This window comes from Nelumbo lutea, chromosome 4, assembly GCF_056320005.1.
Source record: "Nelumbo lutea isolate HS-2025 chromosome 4, American lotus-T2T, whole genome shotgun sequence".
Taxonomy (NCBI): Eukaryota; Viridiplantae; Streptophyta; class Magnoliopsida; order Proteales; family Nelumbonaceae; genus Nelumbo; species Nelumbo lutea.
The window spans coordinates 43,251,571-43,264,151 of NC_142687.1; the positions used below are offsets into that span (position 1 = coordinate 43,251,571).

At 40.4% G+C, this 12,581-nt stretch overlaps 1 protein-coding gene across 2 annotated transcripts in view; it reads left to right on the forward strand.

Annotated features, from left to right (window-relative positions):
• The window catches only part of LOC148855464 (putative cyclic nucleotide-gated ion channel 20, chloroplastic), a 201,183-nt gene that overhangs the window by 120,696 nt on the left and 67,906 nt on the right, over positions 1–12,581 (forward strand). For both annotated transcript variants that reach the window (XM_088981877.1, XM_088981878.1), the window contains one exon: positions 7,320–7,465. In XM_088981877.1, the coding sequence (XP_088838003.1) occupies positions 7,320–7,465 (146 nt within the window). The remainder of the gene's footprint in view (positions 1–7,319; positions 7,466–12,581) is intronic.

The following is a 12,581-nucleotide window of genomic DNA, read 5'->3' on the forward strand; positions in this document are numbered from 1 at the left end:
AGTGGTTTCTTCTAGTTAACAGTAGGCTGTTAAGTACTGCACACTGAGTGTTCGACAAAAGGTCTCTTAAGGACTGTGACCCTTTTTTCTTCTCTTTGGGACAACGGCTGTTGGGAACCTGAAATACCTTGTGATTGGAGGTTTGCTGGGTGTCCTTTGAAGGCTGAAACAGTAAAGAAGGAACTACCATCGAACTGGACCATCACAGTTATCAAGATTGAACTGATTCTGTGAGTTAGTTGTTGTTGCCTATTCAGCTCAAACTAAACTCATCAAGACCCCAGTACCTTGGGAAACCTATTGAAAATCCTAATTGAAGCTTTTACATGATGGATTTCTCAAGCCTTGAAAACAAGAATGCTGCTGAATATGGACAGATTTTGGGAACCCCAACCGATTCTATGCTAGCTGTAACTACAGTTAAGCTTGATGGGACCAACTACTTGGCTTGGTCACAATTAGTGAAAATCCATATTTGTAGCAAAGGAAAATGGGGTTTTATTTCTGGGAGCAAGAAAGCTCCTCTAGAGGATGATCCATCTTATGAGAGATGGGTGCAAGAAAACTACACAGTGATTGGGTGGCTTGTGAACTCAATGCAGCCACAGATTAGTCAACATTATCTGTGGATGAACTCGGCTAAAGAAATCTGGGATAGTATTGCAGAAACTTACTCCCAGCAGTTGAATGTTGCCAGAGCTTACAAACTGAGAAGTGATGTGAAGAATCTAAGACAGGGGGAGAAGTCATTTGCAGCATACTTCTCAGCCCTAAAATCTATATGGCAAGAGATTGATTTGATAGAGGCTATGACATGGGATACCCCTAAGGATGCTGAAACATATAGGAAATTGGTTGAAAGGAATAGGGTCTTTGAGTCTTGACAGGGCTGAATTCTGAATATGACATTACAAAGCAAAACATCTTGTCCAAGGAAGATGTTTTATTGTCTCAAGCATATGCTTTGGTCAGTAGTGAAGAAAGTAGGAGGCAAGTGCAGGTTCAAGGAATCAGTACCAATGATCATTTTGCAAATATGGGAATTAAACCCAAAGGGGTTACAGGAGCTCCCAGTGGCACAGGAAAGAAGGAGGTGGTGTGTGAATATTGCAAGAAGCCGAAACACACCAAGGACAAGTGCTGGAAATTGCATCCCAGTCTTGTCCCTATCCGATTGCAGAAGAAGAATGATAGTAGAAAGACAGGAAGGGCACATGCAGCCACAAGTATAGATACAGAGGTTGAGTCTGCCAGTGCACAATTGGCAGCCATAAAAGCTGAATATGAGAAGTTTGGAAAGATGATCAGCCAGCTTGAAGGTGTAACTTCATCATCCAACCCTTCTGGAAGTCTAGCCACCACTGCATTTGCTCACTCAGGTATAAGGGCTTCTGCTAACCATGCATCCACCTCAGGTAATCCCAAGACCCCTTGAATCATTGACTCAGGTGCTTTTGATCACATGACCAACCTTTCCACTTTGTTTGTGTCATATGATTTGCTTCCTGGTCGTGACAAAATCACCTTAGCTGATGGTTCTCTTGCCCCTATTTTTGGCAAGGGAACTGTCAAGCCTACAGACTCTTTACTCTTATCTTCCACTCTTCATGTACCTAAGTTAAATACCAACTTGTTATCTGTAAGTAGGTTGACCAAGTCATTGAATTGTTGTGTAACTTTTTTCCCTTCTCACTGTGTGTTTCAGGACCTGAAGTGTCGAAAGGTGATTGGGAGTGACCATGAAGCGAATGGAATATACTTGCTCGACACCCCTGGCCAATGCTTTGATCATCCCAAGAATGTTGCTTTTGGTTCTACTTCTTCAGAGTCTGTTAGTCAAATTATGTTGAATCATTGTCGGTTGGGTCATTTACCTTTTTCTGCTTTAAGTCATTTGCTTCCCAAATTGTTTAAGGGAGTCAGTGTGTCCAGTCTCAATTGTGAGTCATGTCAGTTGTCAAAGCATTGTAGAAAAAATTACCCTGTGAGCAATAAAAGATCTTCTTTTCTTTTTCATATTGTACACTCTGATGTGTGGGGGCCTTACCACTAATCCTCTATGGGGGGTTACAGATACTTTATCCTGTTTATTGATGACTTTTCTAGATTCACTTGGATATACTTAATGAAATCCCGAGATGAAGTCTCGAGACTTGTGAGGCAATTTCATGAGTTTGTTTTTACTCAATTTGATAGCATAATTAAGGTTTTCAGGTCTGACAATGCAAAAGAGTATTTTGAGAAGAGTTTATCCTTGTATCTCTCTGACATGGGGGTTATTCACCAAAGCTCCTGTGTTAGAACCCCTGAACAAAATGGAGTTGCTGAGAGGAAAATTAGACATATTGTTGAAGTTGCAAGGAGCCTTTTATTTGCCTCACATGTTCCCACAAGATTTTGGGGTGATGCTGTACTTATTGCTACCTATCTCATAAACCTTATGCCATCCAGGGTTTTAGGGTTTAAATCCCCCTTCAGTCTTCTTCATCCAGACAAGGATCTCTTCCCAATTCCTCTTCGTGTGTTTGGCTATACCCGTTATGTTCACATTCCAAGTGTGCAGAGACACAAGTTTGAACCAAAAGCCCACAGATGCATCTTCCTTGGTTACTCCCCCACACAAAAGGGTTATTGTTGTTTTGATCCAAAGACTGGCACCCGACATGTCTCTATGGATGTTACCTTTGATGAACTTTCTCCTTTTTATGGTTCCTCTCAGGAAGGACATTGTCAATAGGGGGAGAGTCTGTCACAAGTTTTTGCTCTTCCCCTTCCTGTCCCAGTTGAGTCTCTTGACAAATCTGTATCCTCACCAATTCAATCAAATGAGGATCAACCACTTCATTCCTCTTGTCCTAGTGCTCCTATTTCTTTACCTCCTTGTCCTACCCATAATCCGAAAGTGTATCAAAGGCAGAGATCCAGGAATGAGCAAGTGGTTTCCCTTACAACAGATGAGGCTCATACACTCTCAATCACAGATGAGAGAACAGGTACTACTTCAGCTCCCTTGGAATCATCCTTCCCAGATCTTGATGTCCCCATTGCTGTTAGGAAAGGAAAGCAGAAGTGTACTGCACACTGCATTTGCAAACACCTTTCTTATGACCTACTTTCCCCCTCATATTGTGCCTGTCTCTCTTCAGTTGCTTCTAACCCTATTCCTAGGTCTGTATCAAAAGCTCTTGGGATTCCAAAATGGAGAGATGCCATGCAGATTGAAATGGATGCTCTACATGAAAATGGTACTTGGGAGGTGGTGGATTTGCTTGAAGGGAAGGATCCAGTTGGGTGCAAGTGGGTTTTTACCATTAAATACAGGGCAGATGGGACTATTGAGAGGTACAAGGCCAGACTTATTGCAAAAGGCTACACACAGACATATGGGATTAACTATCTGGAGACTTTTGCCCCTGTTGCTAAGATGACATCTGTGAGGGTTCTTTTATCTCTGGCAGCTCACCTTGATTGGCCTCTATCAGTTAGATGTAAAGAATGCATTTCTGAATGGTGACTTACATGAGCCTAGTTTGAGAGATTTAGAGCTGCACTTGTTAAATTCGGCTATGTTCAGACACAGTCAAATCATACTCTCTTTGTGAAGAAAAGTGGATCTCTAGCAGTGTATCTCATTGTGTATGTTGATGACATTATAGTCATTGGTGATGATGCCTCAGGCATTCTGGCCCTTAAGTCTTTCCTCCGTACAGAATTTGAGATTAAGGATCTGGGGGAGTTGAGATACTTCCTTGGCATAGAAGTTGCCAGATCCAGGGATGGGATTCTTATTTCCCAAAGGAAATATGTCCTCGATTTGTTGTCTGAAACTGAAAAATTGGGTGCAAGACCAGCTACAACTCCTATTGATATGAGTCACAAACTTTCAGCTTCGAATGGAACAATGTTGGAAGACAAAGGGGTCTTTCAGAGACTTCTTGGGAAGCTTCTGTACTGTGCATGACTAGGCCAAATATTGCGTATGCTGTCAGTTGCATGAGCTAGTTCATGCATGCTCCTAGAGATACCCATATGGCAGCAGCAGAACGGATTTTGTGCTATCTGAAAGGCTCTCTAGGAAAAGGAATTCTATTTGCCAAACATGGTCATCTGAAACTTGAAGCCTATACTGATGCTGATTGGGCTGGAAATATTGATGATAGAAGATCTACTTCAGGGTATTGCAGTCTGGTGGCTGGTAATATTGTCTCTTGGAGGAGTAAGAAACAAATAGTTGTGGCTCGATCCTCCGCAGAAGCAGAATATAAAGCTATGGCACATAGAGTCTCGGAATTGTTGTGGCTAAGGTCCTTAATGGAAGAACTTGGGATTGATCATGACAAACCCATGATGTTGTACTGTGATAATCAGGCTGCCATCAACATTGCTCACAACTCGGTACAACATGATAGAACCAAATATATTGAGGTTGATAGACACTTTATTCGTGAAAGAGTCTCCTCCGGTGAAGTGTGTCTTCCATTCATTATTTCTGAAGGACAATTGGCAGATTTCCTCACCAAGGGCATTTCCAGGGAAAGGCTTCAACATGACACTGGCAAGCTGGGCATGAATAACATCTATGCTTAGCTTGAGGGGGAGTGTAGAGAAGATGGGCCGAATGGCCCCTAGACTGTCATTTCATGTTATGTTATGTTTCTCTCTGTTGTGGGCCTTATTCTAGGCCCATACTCTCTAATGTTCTGCTTTTTGTATTTTCCTGCCCACTCAAGGGCCTCTATGTAATTTGTCAAAGATTAACTTATTAATAAGATGTTTAGAGTGTTAGAGAGGGGTTATGTTCGAACCTCTTACTCTCTAACACTCATTGCCGCCAACTCTCTCTTCTCTTCCTTTCTTGTTTGTTTTGTTCTGGTTTGTATCTAATCTCAAACAGTTCCATACATCAAGTGGGATGTTTTTCAACTGAACATATAAGACGGAAGACAAAAAGATGCAGTGGTAACATTACCAACACCATGGATGGGGGAAGTAGTTCCGTTAGCAAGGGTAACATTATTTGATGTAGATGTTGGAGAAAGGGAGGAAAGCACATCTAGAGTCCCAATCATGTGACCAGAGGCTCCAGAGTCAATTATCTAGGGTGAAGGTTTGGATGCTAGGCAAGTTATACTTAAATGAGCAAGGGTGGCAGTGTTTTGATGTGAAGTGACCTGAAGAAATCTCTCATACTCCTCTCTAGGAATACTCATCATCTCCCTCCCAAAAGTAGTAGTGACTGTAGAAGATGCTGGATCAACTGGTTGAGTATCACTGACTTCACTACCACCAACAGCTGCATGATTAGCCCATGTGGATGGTGGGCCATGTAAATCATACCCCTCTCTAATCGACTCTAACATGATATAAGACATGTCTGGTTATTTCATGCATAAGTAGGGTGATGATTCTTGACCCAGCCTGGCCTAGCCCGTAAATCTTCAGGCTTGGGCCCATATTTTCATGTACAGCCCAACCTAGGCCAAAGCCCGCATCAAGTCCGAAAAATTCAGGTCTGAGCTTGGGCCTAATACTTCAAGCCCAACCTAGGCCTAGCCCGACCCACAATATATTATTTATATTAAATATAAAAGTCTTAAGTTTTATTTTAACTTAAATTTATGAATTGAAACATATTAACACATGTCAACACTTGAGTCAATTCAAGTATGAGAATTGTCCTCCTAAGCAAGGCCCTATATTTATAGAATTGCACTAACTATTTAGTGTTGTTCAAAGTCTCACATTGCTCAAGAATGGGAATGAAGGGCTTGCCTTGATCTATAAAAGGATAGGTAACCCAAGCAAAATCAAGTTTAACAATTAAACGAAGCTCATGCCTTGTTCTTTGTACCATAGGCCTAAAGTCTAGCCAATCCCAATTTAACTTTGGCTTGTGTAATTTTTTTTTATGTATTACATTTACATATCATTTAAATAAAAATTTAAATAGTTAAATTTTATGATATGATCTCATGGGCCCAAAGTCATTACTTGTTAGACCCCCAAAACCCTAAGCCTGTCCTGGGCCCACGTAGGGCTGAGCTTGGGCTTGCAATCTAGGCCTAGGGTGTGGTCCAGGCCCAGGCCTATCCACCAACTGTGCGTCTGACATATATATGCTCGAACAAATGATTCTTGGACAAATGCTTGCTGCTCATATCCAAAATTTACTCCCCCTATCCATTAATCTTCAAAACTGAAGTTTCACTTTCAGTCTAGTCAAAAACCTTGAGAACAAAAATGTCACTTGGGGCTACAAAATTGAGTTAAAGAAATTCAAATGGCTGACAAGAAATATGTCTATAACAGTACAATGGGTTGGGAGATCAGCTAAGGCTTTTGCTGATGTCTTGGCAAAACAAGGGATAAATAGGGAAACATTGATCTGGGCACAATTGTAACTATTGTTTTAATTTCAACATTCATGTTTTCTCTGTTGTAGTTTGTGTATTTTCTGTTTGGAGAGGCTGCTCCTCGCACCTCTAAGGGGATCTTCTTGTCTCTATTCATTATTTTAATGGAATTGATGTTATTTATCAAAAAAAAAAACCTCGAGAACAAATCAACACTCCAAAAGAAACACTTGTTCCTTCAAATAGTCATTTAAAATACCAATAAGAAGAACTAGAACTTATTCTCTACATTTATAGGCCAACAAAAATAGTTCTCAGACACTCATTCTCTCTTTTGTTTGGCTTGCCCTGTTATAAAGGGTATTTATGTAATTTACATTATCTATGCCCACCTTAATAAAGTAGTGCTCCTTGGAGGTGGGGGCATTCATTCAAATACACCCTTCAATTGCTTTTCTTCAACTAACCCTAGATAGGGTGACACTTTGAACACTCGTTCCACACTTCGATTTTCTGTTCAGCCCTTTGAGATTCAGGGGCATAATATGACAACCATTTCTCCATGGGATCAACAAAGTCTGCATCCTTAAGCTACATGTACCCTTGGTTTCATCAGTTTGTCCTTACTCCTTTGTATTGTTGATATATTTTGCAACTCTTATTAGTTTGTTATTGAAAGAGTAGAAAGAGAATTAACCTTTGGAATCTTTGAGTAATACCTTGTCATGCAATTTTCTTGATTGGGATTATATACATATATACATTTGTCTGTGTATGTATATGCAGAAAAGTCAATTTTAAATTTTACAGAGATACTTTGAATATTGAGTCGTTTCAAATTTTAGTTGAATGAGTCAATTTGTGTTTCTATTATAACTTTACTGGAATTTTGGTAGTTTACATTTGATAATTGATTGGACATGGCACTAATTGGAACTATGTTTCTTTTCTGGTGGTAATACATAGCAAATCAGCACACTTGCTGGAAACCAAGTTCCTAGTGATTTTGTATGGGAAGTTCTTTTTACCATGGCAGTTACCGGACTTGGCCTCTTACTTTTTGCATTACTGATTGGAAATATGCAGAATTTTTTGCAATCCCTTGGTAGGAGGTATGTACTGTTTTTATTGGATTTATAACAAAAACTGCCACTGTATATACAGAAGTAATTTTTCATTTTTTTTAAAATTGAAATGCAGGTTTTGTAGTCAAGGGACATTTTCATAATTTATGGATATGAGAAAGCAGTTTCAGAAGTTTTTTTAATGTTACTAGAAATTAAAAGAAACAAAAAAGATTTAAGAAATAAAGGAAAAAGAAAGAAGGTCTCTTGAAAAGAGAATATATGAGAAAGTAGTTTCAGAAGTTTTTAATTTTACTAGAAATTAAAAGAAACAAAAAATATTTAATAAATAAAGGAAAAAGGAGGAAGAAGGTCTCTTGAAAAAAGAAGGAAAAGAAGCTGAGAGAAGAGGGAAGAGAAAGCCAGGAAGATCTGGCCACCTTTCCCCTTAAGTCCTTATACTTAAAGAATAAAAAACATAAAATGTCAAATATGCCCTCAATAGGGCGGTTATTGTCTACATAAACACAGATTGGTGAAGCATTAAACTATTGGACATTGGGCCCAATAACATTAACTAAAATTGGGGTTAAATGTCACACATTCCCAACCTATGTTGATCATGTTCAAGCTTGCTTTTTTGCAATTCCTTTGGTGAAGACATCAGCTAGCAGTAAGCCAAATGATACATATGGCAGAAGCTTGTGACAACCCTTCCTTTGGCAAAGTGATCATTAATATCAGCCCCTTGAACCTGGACAACCCTTCTGCTCTCTTCACTACTCACCAATGCATAAGCTTGTGACAAAGAGACACACTCCTTGGAAAGAATATTCTGTTTTGTGATATCATATTCTTGATTTAGTCCACTTAAGAACTCAAATACCCTGTTCCTTTCAACCAATTTTCTGTAGATCTCTGCATCATTGGTGGTGTCCCAAGTTACAACTTCTATTAGGTCAATCTCTTGCCATAGGGACTTCAGGGTTGAGAAATATACAGCAAGAGGTTTCTCCCCTTGCCTTAAATTCTTTACATCACTTCTCAATTTATATGCCTGGGCCACATTGAGTTTTTGGGAATAGGTTTCTGCAACACTGTCCCAAATTTCTTATGCTGAATTCATCCATAAGTAGTATTGGCTGATTTGTGGCTGCATTGAGTTCACAAGCCACCCAATGACTGTAATTTTCTTGCATCCACTTCTCGTAGGATGGATCATCTTCTAGGGGAGCCTTCTTACTCCCAGAAATGAACCCCCACATTCCTCTACTACATACATGAATCTTTACTGATTGTGACCATGCCAGATAATTAGTTCCATCTAGTTTAACTGTGGTCACAATCAATAAGGAACCACTTGGAGTCCCCTGAACCAGTCCATATTCAGCACCATTATTGTTTTCAAACTATGAGGAGTACATCATGTAAACACTCCAAATATGATTTCAGATGACTTCTACAAGTATACTGAATAAGGACAAACAATAACAGAGTTCAGCCGACCACAAGAAGGCAACACACTGAGTTCAGCCAACCACAAGAAGGCAACACACTGAGTTCAGCCTTCAAGAAGTAAACAGAAACTTCTAGGCACTCAGCCGAAGTACCTTTTCAAATCTGGATCTCAAGTTAAATACCACTTGGTATTGCTGAAATAGCCCTTTTTACAAACACAGTGTGGGCAATAGAGGCAACCCCACTGTCAAAAAAGAAAAAAGGCCTCAAGAATAGTTCGTACAGCCCCCCAAAACAGCCAAATATAAGTAACAATCCACAGCCTTGTTACAAGGATGTTTCGGCAGTTTTGACAGTCCAAGAAGGAGTGAAAAAACAGCCCAGAAATTTCTGGGTTAAACCAGAATCAATGGCAGCCGAAGGTAGTACAGAACAACCAGAGTTTTCGGACACTTCAACAGTCCAAACACAGCCGAGAGTAATACAGAACAACCAGAGATTTTCGGACACTTCAACAGTCCAAACACAGTCGAAAGTAATACAGAACAACCAGAAAACTGAGCACAACTTACAGTTCGAGCTTCAAAACAAAACCGAGTTGTTCCCCTTCCTTTTTTTTCTCTGATTCTTCCTAGCCACCGAACCACTTCTCCAAGAGATTCTAGTCTTGGGCACTTCCAATGACCTCCAAGAATCAGGCAATACAAGCCTAAGCTTCCAGCCCTAGAATATTGAAGTTCAGGTATGCTCTGATACCATGAAGAGAACTGAAGAGAGAGAGCTGAGAGTTCGGCAATGAGGGTCTGAGAATGAGAGTTTCGAACCTTCTCTCTCTCAGCACCCTAACACTATTTTATTAAGATATATTTGAATAATTACAAGGAGGCCCTTAGTTGGGAAAGAATTTACAAAGAACTTAATATTAGACAGGATGGGCCCAGAATAAAGCCCATTACAGAAAAACATAAATAATAAAAAAGAATAAACAACCTATGGGCCATTCGGTTCATCTTCTCTACAACAACTTGGTAGACTTAAATAACTTTGGAAACAAAAACATAAGGAACCAAAGGATAATTCCCTAATCGATTATGCCAAAGGATTATCTAACTTACTGACTTTGAGCCATTACTCCTACCACTAACATGATGACTATGGTAACTTAGAAGTGCATCGAGAAGGTAGACTCCATTAGCCTCACGATCACTCTCAATCATCCTCGACTCTAGATCTTGAAAAACATAATGACTAGGAAGAAAAATCACTAAACAGTTCAAACTTTTAGTTAATCTACTAACAAATGAAATATTAGTATGCGGTCTAGGAACATGTAGAACAAAAGGGACAGCAATGATGTCAGTCACTCGAAACGGCCCCATCCAGCATTAGGGACATGGGAAGTATCTGTTGTAGAGACTCTATCTCTACTAGAATACAGCTAATATGAAGTAAATTAAGCAGATATATTGGTCATATGCTTAAAGGATCTTGAGTCTATAATCTAGGGAAGTTCTTCCTTAGCATATTTACTACATGTACGAGCAAAAGAAGTGGTATGACCATCACCTGAACTGTTTTTGCCCTTCTATCCACTCAGTGAAGAGCTGAAGCTAACTAAATGTCTTTGATTCACATATTGCCCATATTTTCGAATGCCATGGTTTCTTATCATAACATTCCTACTACGCTCTTCTCCAAATACAAAGGCATATGCCTGAAAGGGAGTTACATTGTCCCAGGAAAAGAAGGTCTCTTGAAAAGAGAAGAAGGAGAAAAAGCTGAGAGAAGAGGGAAGAGAAAGCCAATAATGATCTGGTCACCTCTCCCATAACTTTTATACTTAAAGAATAAAATACATATGTTAGAGTTAGCCGAATAAGGGTAGATTAGTCAACTCACCTTTGTTAAGTTATGTGCTTATGTGGCAGTCTTATTAGAGACTCTCTGTCCCATACTTAAGTGGGGGCAGTTTATTCTTTGTACAATTAATTAGAGCCTAATCACTATTAAGAGGTCGACCAATAGGGTTTAGTCTATCAGGTTCGACAGTTCTTTCATCTTCTTCTTCTTCTTCTTCTTCTCTTCTTCTTCTTCTCCTTACTGGTTCGGACTACTGTAGCAGCAGTCGAAACATGGTATCAGAGTGGGGTTCATGACCTGCTTCAGTTCGTGCTTCAGTTCTCTCCTTTTCTTTTCTGGGCTGTCAGTGGAGAAAACTGGTTTGTCCTAGGCCTGAAACATCTTAGCTCTTCTTTCTCTCTGGTGCGCAGAACCTCCTTCCTTAAGAAAACGACTTCAGCAGTGAATGGTTGGATGAAGCTCTCAAAAGAAGGTTGGTTATCTCTTCTATTTGTGCCGTTGGTATTTCTGCGTTGAAAATCTTCAAGAACCTGCGAGGGCTGATAAAAACCTAGAGAACTAGGTTGGTTGTTGCCCTGGTTCTTGGAAAAAATTCCAAGAACAGGCTGTGTTTACAGTGACAGAATGGTGTAAGGGCTGCTGCAGGTGGCCGAATGGTGTAGGGGCTACTGTAGGTGGCCGAATGGTGCAAGGTGTAATGCAGTGGCACTAGTTGAGTTCTCTTTGGTCTTGTAGTGCCCTCTTAAAAGTGTTAGACAGGTCTGTACCGTGTGTGACAGCTATGGCTGTGTGGTGGTGCTTGTGATGCACAATCTCTGTTGAGTAGTTGTAAGAGAGCTTGCATGTGGTTAGTAAGTGCTGAATTAATGTCGGTGTAGTCTGTTTTTTTTTGTGAAATCAGTAGTGGTGTGGATAAGAACAAAGGTGTGTGTATCTATCATTGTGTTTAGGGACTGCTGTAGGTTCTGGAACATCAAACTCTTGACAGCAGCACTTAGTTGGTGATTGGGAATTCAGATTAGAGGCAGCATTGAAAGAGTATAATGGCAGCAATGGGAGATGGCTGTAGTGATCAGAAACCTAGTGTGGTGGTTTCCTCTGACTATCTAGGTGTACAGATGACCTCAATTAAACTGAAAGGTGAGAACTATGTTCCATGGGCCAAGTCGGTGGAAGTTTTTCTCAAGGCAAAGAGAAAAGTGAAGCATGTGAAAGAAAATATACCACCGGCTGACTCTCCAGGGTTTGATGATTGGGAACAGGAGGATGCTCAAATCGTGACATGGCTATGGAACAGTATGGAACCCAAAATAAGTGCCAACTTCATGTTCTTAGATACAGCTAAGGACATATGGGAACATGCCAAGAAGTTGTATTCTGGGCAAGATAATACTACAAGGGTATATTAGCTCTATCAGGAGTACTTTGGTCTGCAACAAGGAAATAAAACCCAAGAAGAGTACTATGCCAGTATGAAGAACCTCAGAAATGAACTCAATGTCTATCATCCTCTCACTCCAGATGTTAAGGTTCAGCAACAACAGAGGGAACAACTAGATGTCACAAGGTTCTTAGTGGGGTTGAAATCAGAGTATGAACCAGTTAGGGCCCAAATACTGGGGAGCTCTACCCTTCCTACACTTGAGGAAGTGTTTGCTCGGCTTCGCAGGATTTCTTTGGGACAGACAGAGAATCCCACACAGTCTGATAGATCAGCTTTTGTGACAGCTAGAGGAGGTGGACGTGGTACGAAAGGGGGAGGACACGCCTCCCGAGGAGGTCGTGGTGGTTCCTTATTTGGCCGTGGTGGTGGTCGTGACTCAGGGGGAGGCCGTGGTAAAGGAAA